At 56.3% G+C, this 25,083-nt stretch overlaps 2 protein-coding genes across 2 annotated transcripts in view; one reads left to right on the top strand and one right to left on the bottom strand.

Annotated features, from left to right (window-relative positions):
- Positions 1-10: 10 nt before the first annotated feature.
- TULP1 (TUB like protein 1) lies at positions 11-24,613 on the bottom strand. The gene is made up of 15 exons (XM_022581704.3): positions 24,567-24,613; positions 24,400-24,451; positions 23,959-24,037; positions 23,485-23,643; positions 22,450-22,587; positions 21,421-21,522; positions 21,225-21,344; positions 20,378-20,493; positions 17,088-17,258; positions 16,782-16,894; positions 15,672-15,783; positions 15,494-15,592; positions 13,144-13,315; positions 10,109-11,210; positions 11-201 (listed from the first exon to the last, which is right to left on the bottom strand). Exons 1-14 carry the CDS (start codon positions 24,611-24,613, stop codon positions 11,077-11,079), a joined length of 1,614 nt encoding a protein of 537 aa, XP_022437412.1. The 3' UTR covers positions 11-201; positions 10,109-11,076.
- Positions 7,654-25,083, top strand: part of LOC111178729 (uncharacterized) — a 176,143-nt gene continuing 158,713 nt past the window's right edge. The window contains exons 1-4 of the mRNA XM_089919870.1: positions 7,654-7,663; positions 8,602-8,742; positions 9,075-9,338; positions 9,820-10,470. Coding sequence (XP_089775996.1) covers positions 7,654-7,663; positions 8,602-8,742; positions 9,075-9,338; positions 9,820-10,470 — 1,066 coding nt within the window. The remainder of the gene's footprint in view (positions 7,664-8,601; positions 8,743-9,074; positions 9,339-9,819; positions 10,471-25,083) is intronic.

Raw genomic sequence — 25,083 nt, 5'->3', positions numbered from 1 at the left:
TGCTCTGGGCTCTGGGCCTGAGCCCACTGGGCAGCCTGAGCCTGGGGGGCAGACGCAGAGGGGTTAGGGCAGGGTCCTCCCAGACCGCAATCTCCACCCCTGGGGCAGGTGCTCCAGGGTTGGGTGGAGGCAACCAGAGGTTATGTTTAGTCAGTGCTGTGTGACCTTGGATGAGTTACTTCACCTCTCTGAGCCTCAGTCCTGTAAAACGAAGGAAAGGTCTCCTTTGAGGTTGTGAGGGTTAAAATGAAATGAGATCAGACAAAGTGCCAACCATGATGCCTGGTGGTGATCAACAGCAACAGTAACAATGCCTTATACCTACACAGTACTTTTGTGGGGAAAAAGTACTTTCATATTTATCCAATCCTCAAAACTAAGGCAGGGAGGGCAAGGAGTGATGCCCATTATTCAGATGAGGCAAACAGGCTCACAAGGCCATGCAGCTGCCAAAGGCACCATGATGGGCAGAGAGGAGGACCACGAGGGGCAGGGCCCAGTGCTTCTACGGCTCTCAGAGGGCTCCTTGGCTCTCGCTCTGCCAGCTCCTCCTCCTTGTCATCAGGATCCCCAACCAGGGACCCCCACCCCTCATTCTCCCCCCCAGCATCATTGCAATCCTGCCAAGGACCCGCTGTGGCCTGAGGAGGGTCCCAGACCCAGGAAGGCTACAGTTTTGCCTTCCCCAAAAGATAACTCATGAGAACCCTGCCAAGGAACCTAAACTCAGGGCAGGAACTGCCCCAGGAATCATGAGACGGGAGCGACACTGGCTGGTAAGGGAGCAGCTGAGAAGGTGCCTGGCCGACAGCCTTGCTCAACCCCACCCACTCCTCCATCCCACTTCCTGTTCCCGCACCTCCCGGCCCCACAGCAGCCCATAAACTACCCACACGCTGGCCCCTGCCCTGGCCCACATCGTGGATGGGCCAGGGCTCTGTAAACTCTGAGTTCCCTGCACACGCCAGGCTGGGTTATTAAAGCAGATCACACCCAGACAGTCCCCCAACACACACGGCTCTAAGGCTCACCCCCCGGCTCCCTTCAGCCTCAGAACCACATGTCCAAGGTGTATCAGGGTCCTGGGAGCCCCAGAGCCCCAGATGGCTAGACCCCAGGACTTTGCTCTGGGCTGTAGGGAAAGGGGGCGCAGGGTGGAGAGTGGGAGACCCCATCAGAAGCTGGGGAAGAGACTTCTTTCCCCTCAAACAAGAATTCCAGGTCTTGTCAAGTGGGTGGGGATTTTCCCTGTGGGGGCCACCTCTTTGCTTTGGAAGGCTTGAAGGCAATTGCTAGTGGCATGGGATGGGGAGGGCCTGGGGGCCTGAATGTCAGATGGATATAGAGTTTACATTTAACTTTACTACGAATGACAGCACCTGCATACGGCAGGCCCTAGTCTGGGACTTTATACACATTGACTCATTTAATCCTCACAATCACCTATGAGGTAGATACTATTATTGCTTCTACTTTACAGATGAGGAAACCAAAGAACAGAGGGGTTAAGCAATTTGCCCAAGGACACACAGCTGGTAAGTGCTAGAGCTGGGTTCTGAACACAGGCAATCTAGCTTCAGTCTCTTAACCAAGGTAAGAAGCCCCACCATCTGCAGAGGGAAAGGAGGCCCAGCATGGGTTGTCATGGCAACCACCTGAGAATGCCCAGTGGGGTCCAGACCACAGGGTCCCCCCCAGCACAGGTGGCTGGAGCAACTTCAAGGACCCCCAGACCACTGTAACCCTTCCTGTGAGGCCTCCAAGACCACCACACCAGAGGGCAGCCAGGGAGAGAGGAAGCCATGCTCCTGACGGGTCAGAGGGGCCACACCCCTCTGCTCACCCCCGCAAGCTGTATTCTCATCCCCATCCCCTCCTCAACCCCTTGAGGGCAAGTTCTTGTAATAAGAGTCGGGGGGAGGGGTGGGATGCCGGGGGACACAGCGGCGCCTATACTAAGCTAGCTGGGAGGCAAGCCACCGCCCCACCCCAGTGCCCCAAGTCTGAGAGTGCCACAGGCGGCGTTAGAGGGGAGGCAGAAGAGGGACTACAATGAGCTAAGACCCCTCCCAACAGAGTCCTCAATCCATTTCCCCCCAAATCTTTTCCTGAGGCCTCCCTCAGAGCAGCAGGGGCCCGGCGCATGGGGGGCCCTGGCAGCCCCAGACTTTTCAAAGCAACTTTCTTGCCTCCCCCAAGTCTGTGCCCGCCTCCCCTCATCCAGGGAGTGGCCCCCCCTTCTCGGGGTGATGTCAGCCCCGCCCCGCCCCCCGCAGGAGCACTGTGGCCAAATATGGCGAACACAGCAGTGCTTGGGAGCTGGGACAGACTGGGGGGGCGGGGCGGCGGCCCCTGGCTGGGACTGCTGGCAGCTGGTGAGGGGGAGGGGAGCCCAGGGGGCGGCCACAAGGACAAGTCAAGGAGAGAAGCAGGACCACCGTCCCTTCCGCTGGCTCACAGGCACATGCTAGACTCACTTTCCAGGAACACCCCTGCGGGGAGAGGCACCCACACAGGGGTCCGCAGGTGACCCCCACCCCACACAGCAATGCACTGGAGCACGTGTGTGCAGTACGCTGCATGGGTGCGTGAGCGGACACCCCAATAAGAATATTTGTACCCCCAGACCGAGGCATACCCGTGGGCAATGGCAGGCGGGCAGCTGAGCCCCGCTGGGGGCTGAACTGGGGTCTCTGTCCTACCGCATCACTCAGAAGCAGGTCAGTGCAAGGAGTCTGCACTGGCTGCTTTGGCCTTCCCAGAGTTACTGCTGTGGGATGAGGACAGAGATGAGAGTGGGCCACCCTCCTCTCCTTAGACCCCAAACCACTGGGACTCAGGCTGGGGGCAGGGAGGAGGCTATGGGTTCCTCAGCCAGCTGCAGGGCTGGACTGAGGCCAATGTGGGACTCAGGCATGGTGGAGGGGGCTGCCTGGGGTCAGAGGGCAGGCCCCAGGGGAAGGCAGCCCCAGCCCAGCGTTGGGTCTTATCTGCCCTTTACAGAGTGGGGTTGACAGGGGTGGCAGCCCCCCAGCTGCTCGTTGACACTGTCCCAGGTGTCTAGAACCTCTGCGTTGCTGGGTTGCACCACCAGGAGGGGTGGGAGAAGGGGGAGAAAGACCCAAGTGAGAGGCAAAGAGGGTGGAGCTTGGGATAGACAGGAGGGGAAGGGGGACACGGTGTGGGCAAGTCTGGGGGTGGGTGAAGAGAGCAGGAGACAGACAAGAAAACAGACAAAAGAGACGGGACAGTCACAGAGTGAGAGACAAAATAAAGAGACCTAGAGAGGGGATCTTGGAGTGGGACCCAGAGGGAGAGACAGAGATCCAGAGAGAGACAGACATACGGACAGGTAGAGTGCTGGAGAGAGTGAGATCCACAGACATTGGGGGGAGTGGGGAGAGAGTCACTATGACCAACAGAGACAGAAAGACAGAGACCAAGATGGAGGAGATGGAGACACACAGATGAAGGGGGTAAATCACTAAACTCAGACACAGTCAGGCAGTGAGGGAGGGGAAAACCAGATGGTGGTGAGAGAGAAAAAGAGAGCGAGCGAGCGCAAGCCAAGGACAGAAAGACTCAGAGGCTGGGGCAGACCTCGGGGGAAGGAGTGACCAGGGGAGCCACTGCTGGGGGCTGGTTTCAGCCACAACAGGGCCACATGCAGGACATCCCCACTCCTGGCCCATCTGCTCCCCAGCCCTCCTCTCGGACGACCTCCCATCTCCCTGGTATTGCACAGCCCAAGGACCTCCTGTGTTCTCGCTCTAACCTTACCCTCAATCTGACCAGCACACACCCGCCTCCCCTCTCCCAGGGCCTTCGGAGGTCAGAAGGTGCCTCTGGGTGGCGGCCGGGTAGGAGATAGGAGGCTGGGTGAACAGGCCTCAGGGCCCTGAGGGAGATAAGGGGCACCTTGCTGCCCACTCCCCACCCTGGGGCCAGACCTGCTGGAATAACTGGCTGGACAGCTCCAGGGGTGGAGGCCAGCGCAGGGGCTGCTGCAGAGGCCCTAGGTCCTCACCCCCCAGGGCCCCAGCAGCCTCCAGACCACCCAGCCCTCTACCGCCTTTCAAGTAGGAGGAGGGATGGGCTTGAAACCTGGGCTCCCCCAGAGCTTCTGCCAGGTGGGGGATGCAGAAAAGGCAAGTCCAGGCAGGTGTGTGCACCTGGCACCCCTCCCCCGGCACCAGCCCCGCGGGGAGGTCGGACTGAGCCCAGTGACGGTGCTGCGTCTAGCGGGCAGCAGCTGTCCACTCTTGCAGGGCTTCAGCCCTCAGCGTGCTCTCACTTTGAGTGAGAAGTGGGAAGACTAGTGAAACCAGCAGTTTCATCCTGAATGCCCTGCCCCCAAACCTGGGCTGGGCTGGCCAGCCAGGGGGGAGAGGATGGGGCAGGCGGTAGATGAGGGCTAAGGGAGCCTCCCCGCCTCCTCTGCTTTTCCCTCCTTCCTCCCCACCCACCCCCACAGCGGGCCAGCTGTTCTCCAGCTGCCAGAGGCTCCCACCCTAGAACTGGCCGTGCTCTGGTTGGGATGGGAGAGCAGGGCAGGCGGGATGGGGATGGTGTCTGCCTCCCCCACCTGCAGGCCAAGGACCCCTGGGGGACCCTGCCAAGTGACCACACCCTGCCAGGCTGGAGATGGAGTACCCTCCCCCCTGGAGCAGGGTCGAGATTTTTACAGGAGGAAGCAATTTGCAGAACCCACTAGGAGGGAGGTGAAGGGGGGCTCCCCAGCCCTCCCCAGCTTACTAATGTGCTTCCAATTTGGGAATCCAGTCTCTGCACCCACCCACCCCCTCTCCTAGGGCGCGGGCTCCTCGGGGAGCAGATGGGGCAGGGTAGCCCCCCAGGCTTCCCTCTCCAAGGCTCATCCTCACTGTCACCCCTGCTTCCAGCAGTGTAGGAGGGAGGGAGGGAGGGAAGAGACTCAGAGCCCTCAAACCTCCTGCAGGAAGAAGGGGCCCACTTCCCACACCTCCCTTCACCCCCACTCTGAGACTGTCCTGTCTCATCTCATCCCACTCCAGGAAGGCCAGGGATCCAAGCTGGAGGGGGCGGGGATGCAGCCAAGGGGTGAAACTGGGTTTCACAGTTCTCAGTGAACATGTCAGAGGGCCCCTTGGACTCTGGATCACCCACTGAGCTGCCACTAGTCCCTCAGTCAGTTGCCCCCTCAGGAAGGTCACAATGTCAATGTCGTCTATAAACACACAGGCTTTCCCTGGGCGTCTCCTCTCTATCAAATGCACACACTGCTCTTCACAGCCACTGTCCTGCACATTCACTGTTACCTGCATCTCCCTTATTCCTTTTTCTTAACTTCTTTTATTGTGATAAAACATACGTAATAAAAAATGTACCATTTTAATCGTTTTTAAGTGCACACTTCAGCGGCATTAAGTACATTCTTTCTTTCTTTCTTTTTTTCTTGTATTTTTTTTGGCCATGCTGACGGCACGTGGGATCTTAGTTCCCCGACCAGGGATCGAACCCGTGCCCCCTGCACTGAAAGTGTGGAATCTTAACTGCTGGACCACCAGGGAAGTCCCATTCTTTCTTTGTTTTCAACAGTTTTCTTTCTGTGGTCCTCCACGTAGACACCACATGCATTGGGGTCACAGTCCCCCAAATTCATCATACATGGCATCCCACGCCATATATGCCACAGTCCTGAAGGATGTCACCCCCACTGCCCTACAGTCGCAAACCATCTCAGATGTGACCACCCACAGAGCCGGTCTCAGTCACACCCCACAAACAGCACCGTCCCTCCATGCGCGGAGTTTCTTTCTCGTGCTCAGTCTCACCCACACGCCTGATTTCACACTCAGCTGTTGTCACAGCTTCTCAGCACACGCCTGCTGCACTGGGTATAGTCCGCCGTGTCACAACGGTTTCCCCCTTACACACACATGTACACCATGTTGTGACAACTTTTCTCATACGTGGTGTCATACATAGTCATACACAGACCATCAGAGTTTCTACAAACCCAAGGTCATCTCATTTGCTGTTCACACTGCGCCATACATAGGCGTGCAACAGCAACATACGTCACACAGAGTGTCACTCATCCTGCTTCTGACACACACAGCGCCACACAATCGCAGTGTCCCTCACACACCTGGGGCATCGGAATCCCATCCAGACACGAGTGTGAGCTCACACCGCTAGTCAAGCAGACGGTGTCTTTCATAAATGTACCCCACGTGATGGCCCCTCACACACACAGGTCCCCCATACAGCCACACACACACACACACACACGCAGCGTCAGCCACACACTAAGAACATCATTCATAGTTTCCCTCATGTACCTGCAGTGTCAGGCACACAGAATACCATAGCTTCTCTCACACGTGAATGTTACAAAGTCACAATGTTGCATACAGTTGCTCTCACACGCAGTCACACACACAAACTGGCTTTACCCAGTTCCCCCCACCTGCATCCACCCGCCCAGCATCACCCACACAGAGTGTCCCACTCGGCTTCTCTCTCACACACATCCAGCGGCACACACAGTGGCACTCTCGTTTCCCTCTATCACTTCCTGTCCTGTCGGGCCTGGCAGGGAGTACAGGAAGCAATCAGCACTCTAGGAAACCTCAGGGGCCGAGGCTTTGGGATTTGTAGAGCGACAGAATTCTCTGGCTCCTGCCCCCAGTCCCCTGTGGGACCCTGAGCGGACCCGCAGAGCCCTCTCCCCTCCAGAGTCCTCCCTGGAGGGGCAGGGCCTCTCCTGCAGACCACCCTAGGCTGGCACACCAGTGGGGAGGGGAGGGCAGGGCGAGGCCACGGGGGACAGGGCCGAGTGTGATCTGCTGGCCTCCACCCCAGCTCTGAGCAGAGAAGCTCCTGCCGTGGCCCCAGGGCGGCCCCAGAGGGCCATGGAGACCTGGACCTTCAAGGCCACCCCTCAGACCCCACAGCTCCTGCAGTGCCCACGTGGGAAGCAGAGACTGCGACCTCCTGGCCACCTCCACAGAAAGCTGCAGCACTGGGAGCCCTCTTGGCTCCCTGGAGCCTGGCACCACCAGCTCCCTCCCCCACTGTCCTCCCTGTCAGCCGGCCCCTAGGCACCTCTCCCTTCCTGAGCGAGGAGGTGGACAGGGCTGGAAGCTTTCACTCCCTTCCAACTTCCACCCTGAGCCCCTAGAGGCGTCTGGGAGAGGGGTCGGCCGTCCAGGCGGCCTCTGAACACCATTTACTCTGCCCAGCCTTGCCAGACCCCACTGCCACCTCCCAGGGCAGTTCCCTGGACTCCACCGGCCTCCCTCTCCCCTGACACCTGCTGCCTGTAACCTTTTCAGCCACTCTCACCTGGCTTAGCTGCCCTCAGTCACCCTCTGGTTAGCCCTCACCTTCTTCTTAGACCACTGGGTCACCCACTCACCTCTCCAGGCCCCACCAGGTTCAGGTTCCATGATGGGAAGAGAGGGAAGGCTGATTGATTAGGAGACAGAGACTCCGAGAGAAGCTCAGAGAAAAGGGACCTGAGAAGTCATGGATTCCAAACAGGGAAACTAAGGCCCACCAGGATGACACAACTGGTTAAAGGCCCAGCTGGGGCCAGATCTCTTAATTTCTTGACCTCCTCTGTTTGAGAGGTCTCCTTCTTGTTTTAGTATTTACCCAACTGTCAGAATGTACCAAGGTGAGGGTGGGAGCAGGGCCCAACACACACACACACACACACATAGGGTGGGAGCAGGGCTCAGGACACACACACACACACACACACACAGGGTGGGAGCAGGGCTCAGGACACACACACACACACACACACACGGTGGGAGCAGGGCTCAGGACACACACACACACACACACACACACACACACACAGGGTGGGAGCAGGGCCCAACACACACACACACACACACGGTGGGAGCAGGGCTCAGGACACACACACACACACACACACACAGGGTGGGAGCAGGGCCCAACACACACACACACACACACACACACCCCTCTGTGGGAGCAGGGCTCAGGACACACACACACACACACACACACACACACACACACACACCCCTCTGTCCTGCCAATCACTGACCATCCTACACAGCCATTCCCTTGCTCAAATGCGCTAATTAGCATTAATTATTGCTCCTCCCTGGGGGGATGGTGGTGGGGGAAGGCCCACAAGGTTGAGACTCCCATTGGATCCCAGCCTCTCTCTGAGGAGGGGGCATCCAGGGCCACTGAAGTCACTGTCACCATATAGCCTAGTCCTAGAAAATACATCTGTTTATCTCCTAGGGATCTAGAAAGACCACAGAACCACGTCCTGTGGTGGAACTGCTGGGGGGAGGTCTTGGAAAAGGAGCTACAAGAATCTGGAAGGGAGGAATACCTAATTCCCCCAAATCTCTAACTTTTGGCAACTTTAGATTTCCCTCCTTACCCCAGGCTGCCCCCAGCATTCTGGCCAAGGAGGCGCCCTGGCCCCCTGCACTGGGGTGGAACATGTGGACACAGAATCAGCTGCAGGAGGCCGGATATACAGAGGCGCCGTGGGCTCGCACCAGCCCCTCTGAGCTGTGTCCAGCCCCCATCCCCACCCCCTGCTCTCCTGGGCTACAAGTCCAGGCCTGACCTGCTTCTGCCTCTACCTGGAGCGAGTAAAGACACAGAAGGAGGTGCCCCCTGAGAAGCCCTACACCAACGCCTCATTCCCCCTTGTTCAGAAAGAATCTCTCAGCCCTGGATCAGGGCCCCTCTCCTGGAAAGGTGACACAGTGGGGTCTCCGTGACACTGCCGTGCGGCCTGGCTAAGCTGGAAACCAGACGCAGACAGGCACTCCCGGCCTTCCTTCCCCAGGCAGGAGTAAAGGGCACGACAGACAATGGTGGGGGTGGTGTTGGGGGGTTAGGGTTAGAGGAGACAAGCGGCCTTCAAACCCTCTAAAGTCTAAACAAGGGCTCTGAGGAAGCGTGGCGAAGAGAAGGCCCCAAATCCAGCCCCCTTTAGAGCCAGGCTCACAGGGCTCAGGGCTGGAACTCCAAAAACTCCACCCCGACGCAGGGGCAGACTGGAGGGAACTTAAGCTCCTGCCCCTCAGGGGGCACCACGCCCGGGGCGCGCAGCTTTGCTGCCGGACACCCTCCACGATCCGGCACGGCTGTGGGCACCGCACGCAGGAGCCGGCCTGGGCGCCGGGAGGCCGGGCCCAAGGCCTGCGTGGAGCTGGGGCCCAGCGGGCTCCGAGAGAGCGCCAGCTGGGAGTCCAAAGGGCGGCGGGGCCCGGGACTGGGAGCTCCCCGGTGGCAGGCCCCCCAGACCGTGCGGGCCCCCAGACCCCGACCTCGACACCCCAAAGGCGGACGTTGGGCCAGGCGATGGCACCGTAGCCAAGCTCCCGGCGCCCCGACCTCCCCCGAACAACTCGTCCGGGTCGCGGGGGGGGGGTGGGATGGGGGTGGGGTGGGAGGGGTGGGCGGGGCTTCCCGGAGGGCTTCCCCCCCTTTCCTCTAAACTTCCCGGCACCCAGATCCGGGGCTCCGGCTCAGGCTGGACAATAGCTCTGGGAACCAGCCCCCCTCGAGTGCCCCCCCAACCCAGAACCAACCAACCAAACCACCTCTCCCAGCAGGGCCTCCTCCCGGCGTCCGCCCGGCTTACCTGGTCCGATCTCGCGGGGGCGCTCCGGCCGGGCGGCTCCGCCGGGCCCGAGGGAGCGAAGAGGGGGGCCGGGGAAGGGGGGTCTTGGGGAGGGGGCTGACCGGAATGTGCGGAATGAGCCGGGCTGGAGCGGGAGGCGCCGGGCGCGGAGGAGGGAGCGAGCGGGACGGAAAGTTTGTGTTGAGGAGCCGGGACTGGGGGTGGGGGCTGCGGGGAAGGAGGGGGCGGGGCGCGCAGGGGGGCGGGCACCGGCCTGGAGGGGCGGGGCCGCGCAGGGCCGCCCCCGACCGCGCTTGGGCTGCCCACCCTGACGCTTCGGGACCCCAGGCGACCCCCGGCCTCTCCGCGCCTGGGCGCCCCGTTCCTCGCCTGCCGGAGCGGCGCTCTCTACCTCCCTTGCCCTACCCTACCTCCCCAGTCCCCCGCCGGAATTTGGGGCTCCGGCCTGGGCGGGGCCGAGGGCGGAGCTCCCACCTCGGGGGCAGGACTCCCGTCGGTGCAGGGGCCCGGGTGCCGCGTCACTAGGAGCCCGGCGGAGCCGGGGCGCACGGTCTTCGGGTCTCCCTACCCCCTACCCGAGTCCCGAACGGCTGAGGCGGAGCGCCTTCTCCCGACTGAGGGCCCGCCCCCTTACTCCTCGGGCCCCAGACCCGGCCCCGCCCTGGAGGCTGCGCCCGCCCTGCCCGAACCCGGTTTGTCTGGTTCTCCCCGAGAGGCTTGTTTCTCGAATTTCTCCCTTTCCCCCTTTTCCCGGACCTCCGGGGCCCTCCCTCTCGGCCCGGCTCCCCGGGGCCCCCGCGGGGGGCGTCTCGACATCGCGAGCCAGCCGAGTTTCGGTAGGACCCACGATGGGCGCGTGGGAGGGGACGCGGGAGCGCCCGGGGCCTGAGCGGGGTGGGGGGTGGGGAAGGGAGGCCTCCAGCCCGCCCTCCGGACCTCTCCCGCGCTCCGGACCCCTCCCGCCGCCTTTTTCTCCGCACGCGCTGAAGAACCACTGCTCCTCTTGGCCTAGGACGCAGCTTTATTGGGGATGTGGGTACCCGGTTTTCGTTCCCCATCACCAGCCCCTCCTCGGAGCCCGCCCCCCTCCTTGGAGCCCTAGTACGGTCCCAGAGGGGGTTAAAACAACACTGACTACTGCTCCTGGACAGGAAGTGACTGGGGCGCCGGGCGGGGGTGGTGGTGAAGCGGCGCAGGCTAGCTCCGCGACCAGATGTGCGGCTCCAACTCCAGATGTTCTTCATCTCCGTCCGACCCGCCGTGTGAGATCCTCCCCTGCCTCGCCTGTGCCAGGCTGGGCAGTGGATGGAGGTCACCCGGAGACAGCGGGGTCAGCCCCCGACAAGGGAGGAGTCTTCAGTGGGGACTCTGGTGAAGGGACCGTTCAAGCCTCCAAACTGAATCCTTTCCCCAACCCTGGCGGGCGCTGAGGACTACTAGGGTCACTCGCAGGCCAGCTTCCCGTCGAAGCTGGAGAGGGCAATGGCGAAGGCCTGCAGGGCGCACAGCGGGTACCGGTAGTCTAGGGTGAAGGCGTCCTCGGCCACGCGGCCGAACTGCAGCACGACGTAGTCGGCTATGGACACAGACGGGGTGGGGGCGGCCCGAGACCTCTTGGGTTCTCCCTCCTGGCAGACAGTGCCCTCAACATTGAGGGAAGTCCCCCCACTCTTGCATTGGGGCCCCAGTCCTTAGCCACGTCTCAGTTATTCACCCCACCGTCCATCCACCCTCTTATCTCGCCCAGCAAGCCCCACTTGCCTACAGCTTTACCAGCCACGGTAAGCCCCTGAGGGCGGCGACCCTGCCTTACCTTCTGCTGCCCAGGGCTATGCATATGACCAGCCCGCACTTAGAGAAACCGGTCAAACTTCCTTAAGCCTAGAATCCTTCCTTTCCAACGCCTCTGTGGTCTTTGCCCCATTCCTTCTTCTTCCCACCCCCAGACCCCAAGTCCTGTCTTAGACCACCAGCCTCATGGTTCCCTTCCTTATCCAGTGGCCCCCTCAGCCCCCATCCCATATCTAGCCCAGGTTTCCAGCCTCAATTCCAACACCTCCCCCAGCATCCATAGGGACAGGATGTTGCTAAAAATACCCCCAACCTCGGCCGACCAGGCTCCACCAGAAATGTGATCTGGAGAGCGGTTTTTCAAGGCCTCAGGACAGGTGACACAGGGGGCACATCCCTAGGATGGAGTGGGGGTAGGGAACTCACTCAATGTTAACCAATTCTGGGAACCTGGAAAGTCCTTGGGAGATAACGTTCCATATCCAAACCTCTTCACCCTAGTGGGGACCTCTCCCCAAGGCTTGTAACAGGGGACATTTTTACTTAATTGTGTTCAGGGTACATTTTGTTTCCCTAACTCTTCGAGGGCAGGCCTTTGATCTCACTGGAGAGAGAACGATAGAAATGCTTGATTTATATTTCCTACTCCTAAAAGGCAACCATCCTCATGGGGTTGGGCACTGGAGCCAGACTACCTGGGTTCTAATCCCACCTCTGCCTCTCACAAGCTGTATGTGTGAGTTACTTAACTTCGCTGTGCCTCGGTTTTCTCCTCTGCCAAACAGGGACAATAATAATACCTTCCTCACAGGGCTGCTGAAAAGATTTAATTTTTTTTTTTCGGTGGTGCAGCTTGCGGAGATCTTAGTTCCCCGACCAGGGATTGAACCCATGCCCTTGGCAGTGAAAGCACAGAATCCTAACCACTGGACCACCAGGGAATTCCTGAAAAGATTTAATGATTCAGTATCTGTGAAGTCCTGAAAACAGTGCCTGGTCCATAGAAAGCCTCATGTGTTAAGTAAACATAAACACTGTTTAAGTGTTTATGAAATAAATTTTGAGGGCCAGGGTAACCGCCTGGAGTTGCTGAGAGACTTTGGATAATGTGCTGCCCTCTCTGAGCCTCAGCATCCTTCTTGGCCACATGGGGGTTGGTCTATCAGTCTTTTTTATTTTTAAATTTGTATTTATTATTATTATTATTTGGACGCGTCACGTGGCTTGCACTATCAGCTTGCGGGGTCTTAATTCCCTGACTAGGGATTGAACCCAGGGCCCCGGCAGTGGAAGTGCTGAGTCCCAACCACTGGACCGCCAGGGAACTCCCTATCAGTGTTTTTTAAGCTCCAGCAGCGTAACTGTCCCTTCAACACAGCCTTACCCAGAATACCCCAATATCTACCCCAAGCTCTAGTCAGTGCTAGAAAGACGGCCTGGAACAGTGAGCCCCAAGACACCTGCTTGGAATATATGAGGCTCCTGGGAGCACAATGTCAGTGCCCCCGCAGGAGAGAGTGACCTTCCTGAATGTTCTGGCTTCAGAGATAAAGGACAGCTCCACTCCTCTGTGTGTGTGTGTGTGTGTGTGTGTGTGTGTGTGTTATATAGAGAGAGGGAGAGGGAGAGAGAGATGGGGGGTGGGGGAAAGACTTGAGTAAGGGTTGAGGTCTTGGGGGTGGTGGGGAACAGCCTGGCTTGGGTCCTCAGATACTCACGGTCATCGGCGTGGACAATCTGGAAGTTCTTGACCGAAGCCTGGGTGACTCGGCCTTGGAAGTTGAGGGTGTAGGAGCCACTGTCATCATTCCAGACGGGGGGCTTGTTGTGTAGCTCGATGAGGCTCTCCAGTGTCTTGTTCTGCCAGCGCACCAGCAGCCCGTCGCTGGCCTGGGGTGCCACGGGTGGGGCAGTATTAGGGAGAGGACAGTTAGGGGTGGCTGAGATATCTCAGGACTGGTGGTGGAGGGGTGGCTGGGGACGCGTGCATGCCCTTGTGTGTGTGCAGCCTGGGTGTCAACGTCCATGCAGGGTATCCTTGAGCGCATGTGCGGTCTCTGTGGCGTCCGTACGGGCAGGGTATGTATCTGTGAGAATGGGCTTTGCTGTGGAATGACAAAGTGGAGGGTTGGAAAGTGGAAAGTAGCATCTGGCACACAGGAGGTGCTCGATGCCATTGGTGCCCAAGGGGGTCTTAGGAACGGCCGTATATGCTGGCACCGATTACAAGGATGAACCAGCTATTCTAGGACCTACAAGAAGCTCACGGTTGAGCTTGGAGAGATGTATAGGTAAGGAGTAGTTAAATAAAATGTCCTGGAAGAGCTTCTGGAAGGAAGGAGCAGTATGTGTGCGATGGTGCTCTTGAGGTATCTCCTTCCTTAGCTTCTTTGTCACCTGTTCATGTTCATGACTTAGGATGAGCCCACTCAAGACCGTGTCCTCCAAGAAGCCTTCCTGACCCCATGTCTGGTTCAGATGTCAGCTCTGAGCCTCCATAACGCCTTGCTCTGAGCCATTTCTCCCACTGCACTGTTACGGACAGGATTAGATACCCTAACAGCATGTACAGTATTTGACTAGTGGCTCTGGGCCTCAGTTTCCCTCACAGCGGGCTTCTGTGAAGATTAAATGATTAATAGTGCATGAAGTGTTATTTAGATCAGTTCCTGGCACAGAGCAAATGCTCAATAAATATCAGATATTGTTTGGATGGTAACTCTTGGGTTGATTTTGGATCTTCAGTGCCTGGCTTTAATAAATGATTGTGGAATGAATGAACTGTAAGATGATGAAGAGATACACAAAGCAGCACTGGGTAGTTCTTACCAAGCCCAAACACACGTGGGAGGCACTGCCTCTGGAGGATTTATATGTTTATTCCAGGACGGAAGGAGCAACTGTGGAACCCACAAGCTCTTGAAGACCGGAGCCTCCGAGGGCTCGTGCCCCGTGGGTTGGCCAGGCCTCTCATTACAGTGTCTTTCCAGCAGGGAGGGATGTGTGATCAGCTGATGGGAGTATTCTTTTTCATTGCAAATGAGTAAAGTGACATCACTGTGAGTGTCCATGCCAGTCATCGGTCTCTGAAATCCTGGGCTCACCCAACTTGCAGTGCTAAGGAGCAGAGCGTGGGACTGACACACTGAAGGAGGCCACCTCTCTCCAGGCCATCTCTCCATCTTACCCTACCCCTCACACACACGCACACACAAAACAAACAGCCTTTGCTTTTTAAAATATGTCAATCATATCACTCCTTTCCTCAAAACCCTGATATAGCTTCCTGTTTCTCTGAGTAAAAACCAGTTATACAGACTCATCTGCCCCTCACTGTCACCTCTCTGACCTGCTCCTCCAACCCACCAGGCACTCCTGCCTCAGGGCCTTTGCACTGTCTCTTCCCCCTGCCTGAATGTTCTTTTCCCAGATATTTGCAGGCTTGCTGCTCACCTCCTTCAAATTTCAACTTCTCAGTGAGGCTCACTCTGAGCACTGTATTTAAGTTGAAACCTACACACACACACACACCCCTCACCTCCTTTCCCTTGTTCGACTTTTTCTTTTTTCCCCACAGTACTTATCACCTTCTAACATACTACACAATTTACTTATTTATCACAATTATTGTCTACTGTCTGCCTCCCTCCACTAGAATGCCAGCTTCATGAGTGCAGATCTTTGTTTTGTCCACTGATGTCTCCAGTTGCCTAGACTAATACTTGGCACTCAATGTATGTGTGTTGAATGAATATATGAATGAGTGATTTGATGTAAACTGAAAAAAACAAAGCAAAACAAAACAACCCCTATTGTGCTTGTTTCGGTGAATTCAGTGAAAAACCCCTGAATTGAATTCATTCCACAAGTTGCCAGAATGAATTTGTGACAGGGTGATGGGGTGACAGGGTGATTTGTGACCGGGTGATGGGTGTGCTCAGGGGTTTGGGTACTGGGCAGGCAGAGCACCGCCCCCCCCCGCCCCCCAGCTTCCCAGGAGTGGGTTACAAGCAGGTCAGTACGGAGCAGGACCCTCTGGGAAGGGCTTCAGGGAGGTAAGGCGCTCACATTGCGGGGCCGAATGGGGACCCTCTCCTTGTCCGAATTCATGCCGGGAATGATGACCGTCATGCGCCGGGGACCTCGGAAGCCCAGCACGTTGGTTTCCTGGGAGGGAGATGCGCGTTAGGCCGGCCCCGGCGAGAGGAGGGGCCTGCCTGCCGCGGGGGACAGGTGGGACTCTCACATAGATCACAGCCGCCAGCTCCTGCCGAAGGCTCCCCACATCCGTGCTGCCTCCGCGGTGCGGGTTCTGCCCATTGTCAAAGACGGTAAAGCGGTTCCCCAGGAGGTTGGACCTGCAAGCAGGGTGGAGCTGGGGGCGGGGCTGAGGAGGGTCCACACCCCTCCTCCCAGACCCTTCCTCACAGTCAAGCTTTGAGAGCTTCCTACCTCAAGCATGGGTGTGTATTAGGACCGGAGCAATTCAGGTCCCCTGCCCCTGGCTTCCGCCATGAAGTCTTTTTAAAAGCTGGATCTAGGAGACTGGGAAGCTTTCAAATCTCAGCTCCGTCTCTTGCTAGCTGTATGACCCCAGGCAAGTTACTTAAACTCTTAGTCTCAATTTCCCCATCTGTAAAATGGGCATGATAACAGTATTTACCCCATTTGGTTGATAAGAGGATTGAATGGATTAATATTTGGAAGTTACTTAGAAATACACCTAACACATAGGTAGGCCTTACATAAGTGTTTGTTAAATAAATAAAGAAATAAGGCCTGACTCGGGGGTTCACTTTCCCTTCACCTCTCAGATTTGTGGTGAGGATTGAATGAGCTATATGGAGAGACATAGCACAGCGTAGGTGATGAATATTTATTCGTCCGTTCAGTTGGTAAATATTTATTGAATGGCTACTATGTGCCACGTGCTAGGAATTCAGCCATGAACAAGACAGGCATAATCCCTGTCCCATGGACCTTATGTCCTACTCCAAGTGAGGTCTCTGGACCAGCAGTGTGGGCATCACCTGGGTGCTTCTTAGAAATGCAGAACCTCACTCCTTGCCCAGACCCACTGAACCTTTATTTGGGGGGGGTGGCGGGGGCAGGATCTCAGTTCCACAGACCAGGGATTGAACCTGGGCCACGGCAGTGAAAGCCCAGAGTCCTAACTACTAAGCCACCAGGGAACTCCCCCCACTGAACCATTTTAACAAGACCCCCAAGTGATCTATGCCTGTCAAAGTGTGAGAAGCCCCGGGCCAGGGGACAATTCCAGAGTGTCCGATGTGGTGGGCACTCTGCCAGGCACAAGGGGACAAAGGTGACTGGCTACTGAGCTTCCCAGCCCCACCTCAGCTTCCCGATGAAATTCTCCCCTCCTCGGGACAGATTGGTGGGGTCACTGGAGATGAGGTAATTGGCTGTCTTGCTCCGTTTCCGTTTCCTGCCAGCCAGGAGGAACACCTGGGGAGAGGGGTCACAGAGATGCGCTGGAGGAAGGAGGTGCGCTGGAGGAAGGAGGTGCACCCGGGGAAAGAGAAGGCCCATTTGCCCTGCAGCCCTCGCCCCAATGCACTTTGGCTCTAGACTCTCCCTCAGTCTGGGTCCTGGCCCCTCCACTCTCCGTCCCACTGGCTGCCACCTCTCTCCGACCCACCTTCTTCTCTGTGTCCAGGTGCAGGAAGTAGGAGGGATACAGGCCCCGGTCCATGCCCTTCCTGTCCCGGGTCAGCCGGCAGCGGACCGTCTGGCCCTGGGGGGCAGGCCGAAGCACGAACTCCTGGGGTTCGTCCACTTCCACGGGTGGGGATGGGGCCCTCTCCTCCTTCTGGGTGGGGGCAGAGGGTGCATCAGCCCCAGAGCACTAGCTTCCCGGCCCTCAGCAGGTCCCCAGTGCCGGGATGCAGGCAGGGCAGGCAGGACAACTCACCGTTTTCTGTTTGGGGAGAGAACAGAGGCTGTTAGAGTGCAGCCGGCCCCTCCCCCAGCAGCTCACCAGGCCATGTTAGGAGGCTCTGGGGAGCTTTGTGCTTTATTACTGTTTTGTTTAGCTTGTGGTTATGAGCGCAGGCTTTGGAGCCAGACAGCCTGGGTTCAAATCCTGGTTCCACCACTAACTGTCTGTCATGGTTGTTAAGTTTTAACCACACTGTGACTCAGTTTTTTCATCTGAGAAGTATGTAGGGTTGGGGTGGATACCTGGGACAGACCTTAGTTTATATATTTAACAGACACTCATAGAAAGTCTACCAATGTGCCAGGAATTATTCTAAGCACTTTCCAAATATTAACTCATTCCTCTTATCAGTAGCTACTGAGGTAGTTGTTCCATTATACAGGTGAAGAAGCTGAGGCTCAGAGAGCTTAAATAACTTGTCCAAGTTCACATAGTAAGAGGTGAAGCTGGGCTTTGAATGCTGTTAAACCCAGAGCCTTTAGAAAGACCTTCCATCATATGGATGCTCTCAGGGAGTGAACTGAGGTGAGGCTGAAGGTGTGGATTGCTGTGTTCTAAACACATGGTGTTATAGAAGTGTCAGCTACCACTATAATTATAGCAGGCGGTAAATACTCAATGAATGTAACAGCCAACCTCCAACATGGCCCCCGATGCTCCCTGCCTCCTGGTATTTATGCCCGTGTGTAGACCCTTCCCACACTGTATCAGCATTGGTCTTTGTGACCAATAGGATATGGCAGAAGTGATGGACGGTCACTTCTAAGGCTAGGTCATAAAAGATATTACAGCTTCTGCCTTGCTGTATCTCTTGGGCCACTCTTGGGCTCTGGGGCAAGTTGGCTGCCATGTCTTAAGGAGAGTCAAGCAGCCTCTGGAGAGACCTCCAGCCAACAGTCATGACAGTGAACAATTTTAGAAGTGGATCCTCCATTTCCAGTCAGACTTTAAGAATGACCACAGCCCCAGTTGACATCTCGACTGCAACCTCACAGGAGACCCTGAGTCCAAACTACCCCTGCTAAGCCACTCCTAGATTTCTGACTCACAGAAATTAAGAAAATAAATTGTCATTTTAAGTTTTGGGGTGGTTGTTATATAGCAATACATAGGCAATACAATGAATGAATAAATAAGTTTATTTTGCTCTTTGAAAAACTTTTATTAACTATGTGGTTGTATTAGGCCCTAGGGTGGCCTAAGTGACCACCCTACCATTGCCCCTTCTGTTCTTACAAACCTAGTGCCTTTTGCTATCATGTTCTGTCCCTCACAAGAGGGGGAACCAAGACTCTAACCCCAAGTTTCCCAGCTGCGGAGACAAGGGACTGCCACCTGGGTGTGTGCATTTCAGGTGTAAATGCTGTCTGGGAGTCACTAAGAAGCCCTGGTGTGCTGAGGTTGCCCATTTTTGTTGAGGGCAGGTTTGCACTGTGTGTGAAGTGAGGCTGGTGTTAGGGAGCAGGCCCTTAGCCTCCAGGTAAGTGGCATCTCTTCTTCGCTCTAGGCTGCTCTAGAAGAAACTTGGGAAATCCAAGACTATGTTTGGAACGTGATGTGGGGAAAGCCAGACTCATTCAAACATTTCTACAGAGGTGAATTTTGGCCTACTATATTAAAGGCTGTACTGTAGTTATATTCTTTTTGGAAGACAATAAACTGGCCTTTCAGTTATATATCAGTTTCTGGTGATCTTGGCTAATGTGAATCAGTCCCCCAAGACCTGACCACCCCTGTACAAAGGAGTAAACCCACAAACTAAGATACCCCCAGGCCCTGCCCTCAGGATGATCTCTCTGCTCACGGAAACCTGTTTCTCGAAGACTTTCATCACTTTCTCTTTCCAGTTCGACCTCTCTCTCCTGCTTACTCCTGCCTGTGCATGTTGGTACCTGAGTCCTGTTTGTGAGTGGGGGCTGTATTGGAAATATTTAACAACGTGTTCTGCCCATGGAGACTGCACCGTCAGAGTGGACACTGGTAGGACTGGAAGAGGTCCTGGAGGCCTCTGATGGCCAGTGTTAACCCTTTGGTTGCTGGAAGGTTGGGAGGGCCTGGGTGGGAGAGCAGAAAGCACTCTGAGCAGTATCTCAGAGCGGCAGAGTGGAACTATTTTTAAAACTCAAGTATGGGGTGGATGGGTGGGGAGGTGGGAAGAATTGGGAGATTAGGATTGACGTATATACACTAATATGTATAAAATAGATAACTAATGAAAACCTGCTGTATAGCACAGGGAACTCTACATAATGCTCTGTGGTGACCTAAATGGGAAGGAAATCCAAAAAAGAAGGGATATATTATGCATATAGCTGATGCACTTTGCTGTATAGCATAAACTAACACAACATTGTAAAGCAACCATACCCCAATTTAAAAAACGTCATAGGGCTTCCCTGGTGGCGCAGTGGTTGAGAGTCTGCCTGCCGATGCAGGGGACACGGGTTCATGCCCCGGTCCGGGAAGATCCCACATGCCGCGGAGCGGCTAGGCCTGTGAGCCTGCACGTCCGGAGCCTGTGCTCCGCAATGGGAGAGGCCACAACAGTGAGAGGCCCGCGTACCGCAAAAAAAAAAAAGTAATAGCTCAACTACAGCTGGCTGTCAGTCAGTCAGTGTGCCCAGGGATGTGCATGCACGTGCCTGTCTGCCTGGGCTCCACCTCCCTGGTACGGAAGACGTGTGGCTCTCACGTGGGGCCATGAGAGCATCTCCGGCTGTGTCTGATAGTTAGGCTGCAGGGGGAGGGCTCAGAGCGGGTGACATAAGGCCCCCGGGTGGCCAGTCCCAACCTGGTGACCCCACAACTGCCTCTTCTGTTCTCACAAACCTGGTTCCCTTTGTCCTCATATCCTGTCACCAGAGAGGCAGCTAAGATTCTAACCCCAAGTGACTCCATGGTCCCAGCCCACGAGGTCCCACACTCAGGTCCCCCAAGCCCAGGCCCCTGCCACTGCTCCCTGGAGGGACCTCACCCTCTCCCGTCTGGGCTCCAACCTTTTTGCCTTTTCCTTTTGCTTTGCCCTTCTGATTGCTGTTCTTGGTCACCACAGCTGCCACCTCTTCCTCCTCCTCCTCCTTCTCCTCTTCTGAGTCTTTGGGAGTGCCTGAGCATTGTAGGGGAGCAAGTCTGTTAACCCCTTACCCTGGCAGAACCCATCTTGTTTTGCAAGGTACGTCCAACACCCACGCCTCACTTGGACCCCTCCCACAACCACAAGAGAGCAACCCCCTTTCACTATTATCAGAAAGTAATAGGGCTTCCCTGGTGGCGCAGTGGTTGAGAGTCCGCCTGCCAATGCAGGGGACATGGGTTCGAGCCCCGGTCCGGGAAGATCCCACATGCCGCAGAGCAGCCAAGCCCGTACACCACAACTACTGAGCCTGCGCTCTAGAGCCCGCGAGCCACAACTACTGAAGCCTGCGTGCCTAGAGCCCATGCTCCGCAACAAAAGAAGCTACTGCGATGAGAAGCTCGCGTGCAGCAACAAAGACCCAATGCAGCCAAAAATAATAAATAAATAAAATAACTAAATTAAAAAAAGTAAAGAAAAGAAAGTAATAGCCTCAGAAAAGCTAAGACACTGCCTGAGGCCACACAGCTATTAAAGTGGGGGTCAAGATGCCCCCAGTCTTCTGACTTTATTATTATTTTTTATTGGGAGTATAGTTGCTTTACACTGCTGTGTCAGTTTCTGCTATACAGCAAAGCGAATAATCCATACATATACCAAGTCTTTGACTTTAGAACCCCTACTCCTCACCCTATTCTGCATCCCTCCTTCCACACCCACGACTGCCTCTGGATGTCCTGACACCAGAGGCCACTGCCACCCACCTTTCTTCTTCAGAGCTTTTTCCCCAGGGTCATCGCCCCCAACCAGAAACATGGCTGCCGGTGTCTTCTTCCTCACTCTGGTCGGGCTCACTGAGCTGTCCTTGTCGGCCTCCCCGGACCCTGTGTGTGTGGATGTGAAGAGGTCACACCCCCCGCCTCACCCAGAGTCCCTTGTTCCTCCACAGACCAGGCTCACCTTTCTTCTTCATCTTTCTCATCTTGGTCCCTTCCCCTGCTGATGCCTCCTTCTTCTTAATCCGCAGAGGTTTCAGTGGGGGGACAGGGCTTCCCAGGTCCTCTGGAAATGGAGGGTGGGAGTTAGACAAAGAAGAGCCACCTTCCAATCCACTCATTGTTCCTTCAGTCCCCAGGGAGGCCCAGAGCACCTTCTGCTTGTCTTGTTTATAACCCTGAGCCCAAAAAGGACTGGATGAACACCAGGAGTTTAATAAGTAGTTAATGAATGAATGAATGGATGAATGCCAGGCCTCCTAACTGAGCCTCTGAATCCCAGCTCCCACCCCATCTCCTCCAGAAAACCTCCTGTGGTCAGTGCTACAGACAGTCCTCCCCGCCCCTCCAAGAGGCCCAAGGTCCTAGCTACATGTCCACATGTAGACCAGACCCCAGTACCCATGGGGCAAGGTGCCCCAGCCAGGGAGCTATCACAGCATTTATTCATTGATTGATTTTTTACTATAATCACTTTGATACTTTTGTAAATATCATAAAAATAATTCATCTTGAGTTTAAAAAAATCACAAAGAAAACTAAAATCCTCTGCCCTCCCTGGCTCACAGAGCACCCTGGGCAGGGGGCTGGGGGGATGGTGGAGGGAGCACATATTGATTTAAGGACCATCGGAGGGAAGAAACTACCAAAGGGAAAAACTCTTGGGTCCAGGCACCGGGAAGCTTTTTTTTTTTTTTTTTTTTTGCGGTACGTGGGCCTCTCACTGCTGTGACCTCTCCCGTTGCGGAGCACAGGCTCAGCGGCCATGGTTCACGGGCCCAGCCGCTCCGCGGCATGTGGGATCTTCCCGGACCGGGGCACGAACCCATGTCCCCTGGATCGGCAGGCGGACTGTCAACCACTGCGCCACCAGGGAAGCCCATCTGGGGAGCTTTTTGATGTCTCAACTCCTGTGTATCCATGAGACACCAGGCCTCTCAGGGGTAGGGCTAGTTTTGTGTTTCTTTACCCCCTCTGGACCCTCAACACCCACCCTTCGGACCCTGGGCCTTGGCCTTCCTCTCCTTGATGTCTGCAGAAGGCTTCTCTTTGGAGGGCTTCTTGGGAGGCAGACGGATTTTCTCTTTCTTTTCCTTCTCCTCCTCGTCCTCTTCCTCCTCCTCCTCCTCCCCTGCAGGTAAAAACTGCTCATAACGGGGGCTGGGGTGGGCCCCATTACGTGGGGAGCCCAGTCCTTCCAGATTGCTGGGAGGCGGTGAAGGAGCTGGGGGTAGGAGGCTCCCCTTCTGGAACAGAAACAGGAGGAAGAAAGGAGTTTCGGCACCTTCCTCAGAGAAGGGGGTGACCCCAGAGTCTTCCAAGGTCTACAAGTCAGGAGAGAGAGCTGGAGTTGGGGGGATGCTGGGGGCTTGGCAATCCTGTTTTGGGAAAACGCCCTTCTCTGCAGGTCCTTCCTCTCTCTCTGGGACCCTCAGCTCCTCACACACTCTCCTGGGGTCTTTCAGTTTCCCCTTCTCTGCCCCTTCTAAAAGACACCTGCACTGCTTCTCCCACTCTGCTTCTCCCTGTCCTGGTCTGTTGCTGTTTCTAACTTCAAGCCAGACCCGTCTGAGCTACCTCTGGCCCCTAGCTGCAGGTTTTTTTGTTTTTTAATTTTCTTTAATCTTTATTTATTTTTATTTTTTGTTGGCTGTGCCGGGTCTTAGTTGCAGCACGCAGGATCTTCCTTGTGGCATGTGGGGGTCTTTAGTTGTGGCATACACGTGGGATCTATTTCCCTGACCAGGGATGGAACCTGGGCCCCCTGCATTGGGAGGGTGGAGTCTTACCCACTGGACCACCAGGGAAGCTGCAGTTTAAGGTAAAACTCTTAACCTCAATGTGCCTCTGTTTCCCCCTCCCGACGATGGGACAAGAACACGAGAATAAAGATTTTCCTGGCTCAAAGACGAAGCCAGGGACGTGGACGCGGTTTTTCCGAGTTGTCTGCCTCTCTCCATCTTTTGTTCCTGTCCAGCCCCTTCCCTCCTCCTCTCCAGACGCCCCCTTCCTTCTGGCGCTCTCTCACCGTCCTCCGCGTCTGGGGCGCGGGCTACCAGGAAGGTCTCCCGGGGGTCGCGCTTCTTGGCCTCGGGGTCCCTGAGGAACTTGGCGTAGACAGTCTGCAGCTCCCGGGCCTCGGCGGGCTCCCGGGAGGGCTCCTCCCGCGGGCTCCTCCTCCGTCCCGCTGAGCCGAGATGCGCGGGTCAGGCGGGACCTCCAACGGCGCCCACTCCCCCTCGGGCTCCTCACCCTGGAGTCTCCCTTGGGCTCTGTTTCCACCTTGGACATCCCTCTCCCAGCTTTCATCATCCCTACACTCCTCCTAACCCCTAGCTCAACCCCAAGCCCGCTCCGCCGCTTCCCCGTCCAGTTACACCCCCGCCACGCCCCTGCTCCCGGGGGGGGGGCGTTCCCAGACTCAAGGACACCCTCGCCTGCGGTCGTTCCCTCCCGTGACCCTCACCCGGGGGGGCGCCCCGGGGCCCAGCCTTCCGCATGCCTCCAGGTCTCCGGGGCTTGGATCCCGTGGGGCAGGGGGACTCTGGGGCTTCTGTCTTCTTCTTCCTCAACTTCTGTCGCTGCAGAGTGGGGGTCAAGAGGAGGGAGGGGAAGGAAAGGGGGGCTCTGAGGGCTGCCTATCACTCTCTAATCCCTTGAGCCGCCAGAAATAACCACAGATTATTGGGAGGGGAACTGCGCCCCTTCCTGGGGTGAGGAAGGATGACCCCCTCCCGTGTACCACGGCCACCTCCAATGCCCCAAAGCCCAAGTTCCTCCCCTGGACACCCCATACCCCCAAACACCCCCTTCGTGCAAAAACAAAAACCTCCAGGGAAGCAACAAGCCCCAGAGGCTGCTGAGGGGGACCCTCCCCACTCTCAGACCCCCTACGCTGCGTGGGGGGCTCTTTCTGTCTCTTCTCCAAGTAGGGGTGACATACCTGCTTGGTGCGCTGCGGGACCTCCGGGCTCTGGCCTTCCTCCTCATGCCCGCTGAGGGTAGCAAAGGAATCAGTCTGTCTCCCTCCCCTTTTCCTGCCCCTCCCCAAACCCTCCATCTGGCCCCCCCACCAGGGTTCAGGTAGGATGAGGTGAGGGCTTTCCAGACCTGTCTGAGGCCCACACCTCTCGGAGGGTGTCGTCCTGCAGCGGCATGGTGCCTGCACCTATCCACAGTCCCTGCTCTGGCCACCCTGCAGCCCTAGAAGCTTCCCCGAGGGCCCCAGCTAATCCGGGCTCAGCTTCACCCCCACCTCCTGCTGGCTCAAGAGGGTGGCAGCACTGTGGGAGGTGCTCCTGCCTGGAACCCACCCCCCTGCCTGGCCCACTGAGGGAAGAGGCTGAAAACTCAGATCCTCAGCGGCCTGAAGGATGGCATCACTGTACCAGGTCCTCCCGTTCCCTGAGCTTTGGCTTAGAGATGCTGATTTGATAATTTGTTGGTGGTAAATGGGGCATGGGAAGAAAATATGACATCAGATCCTGTATTTATCTTTCTTTTTCATTAAAAAAATAAAAACTAGGATTTACTAATATTTAATGTATATGGATTGATAGATGCATGTGTATATACTTTATAAAGAAACATGCCTATATTCTGGGTGTCCACCTAAATATCTTTTTAC

Source organism: Delphinapterus leucas, chromosome 10 (assembly GCF_059928025.1).
Source record: "Delphinapterus leucas isolate spDelLeu-1000000601 "Yukka" chromosome 10, BTC_Dleu_Yukka2, whole genome shotgun sequence".
Classification (NCBI taxonomy): Eukaryota; Metazoa; Chordata; class Mammalia; order Artiodactyla; family Monodontidae; genus Delphinapterus; species Delphinapterus leucas.
The sequence above is the reverse complement of the archived record's forward strand: the minus strand, read 5'-3'. Positions and strand labels throughout refer to the sequence as shown.

Bases quoted from the DNA above. Each gene is read 5' to 3' on its own strand.
- TULP1 (XM_022581704.3), bottom strand. From the start codon at position 24,613: ATGCCGCTGCAGGACGACACCCTCCGAGAGGTGTGGGCCTCAGACAG. The intron at 20,494-21,224 runs GTGGGTGGCAGT...TACAATGCTCAG, and splicing joins AAAAGCTCTGAAGAAGAAAG to GCACTCCCAAAGACTCAGAA. The intron at 15,784-16,781 runs GTGGGGCTGGGA...CCCTGCTTGCAG, and splicing joins AATTTCATCGGGAAGCTGAG to GTCCAACCTCCTGGGGAACC.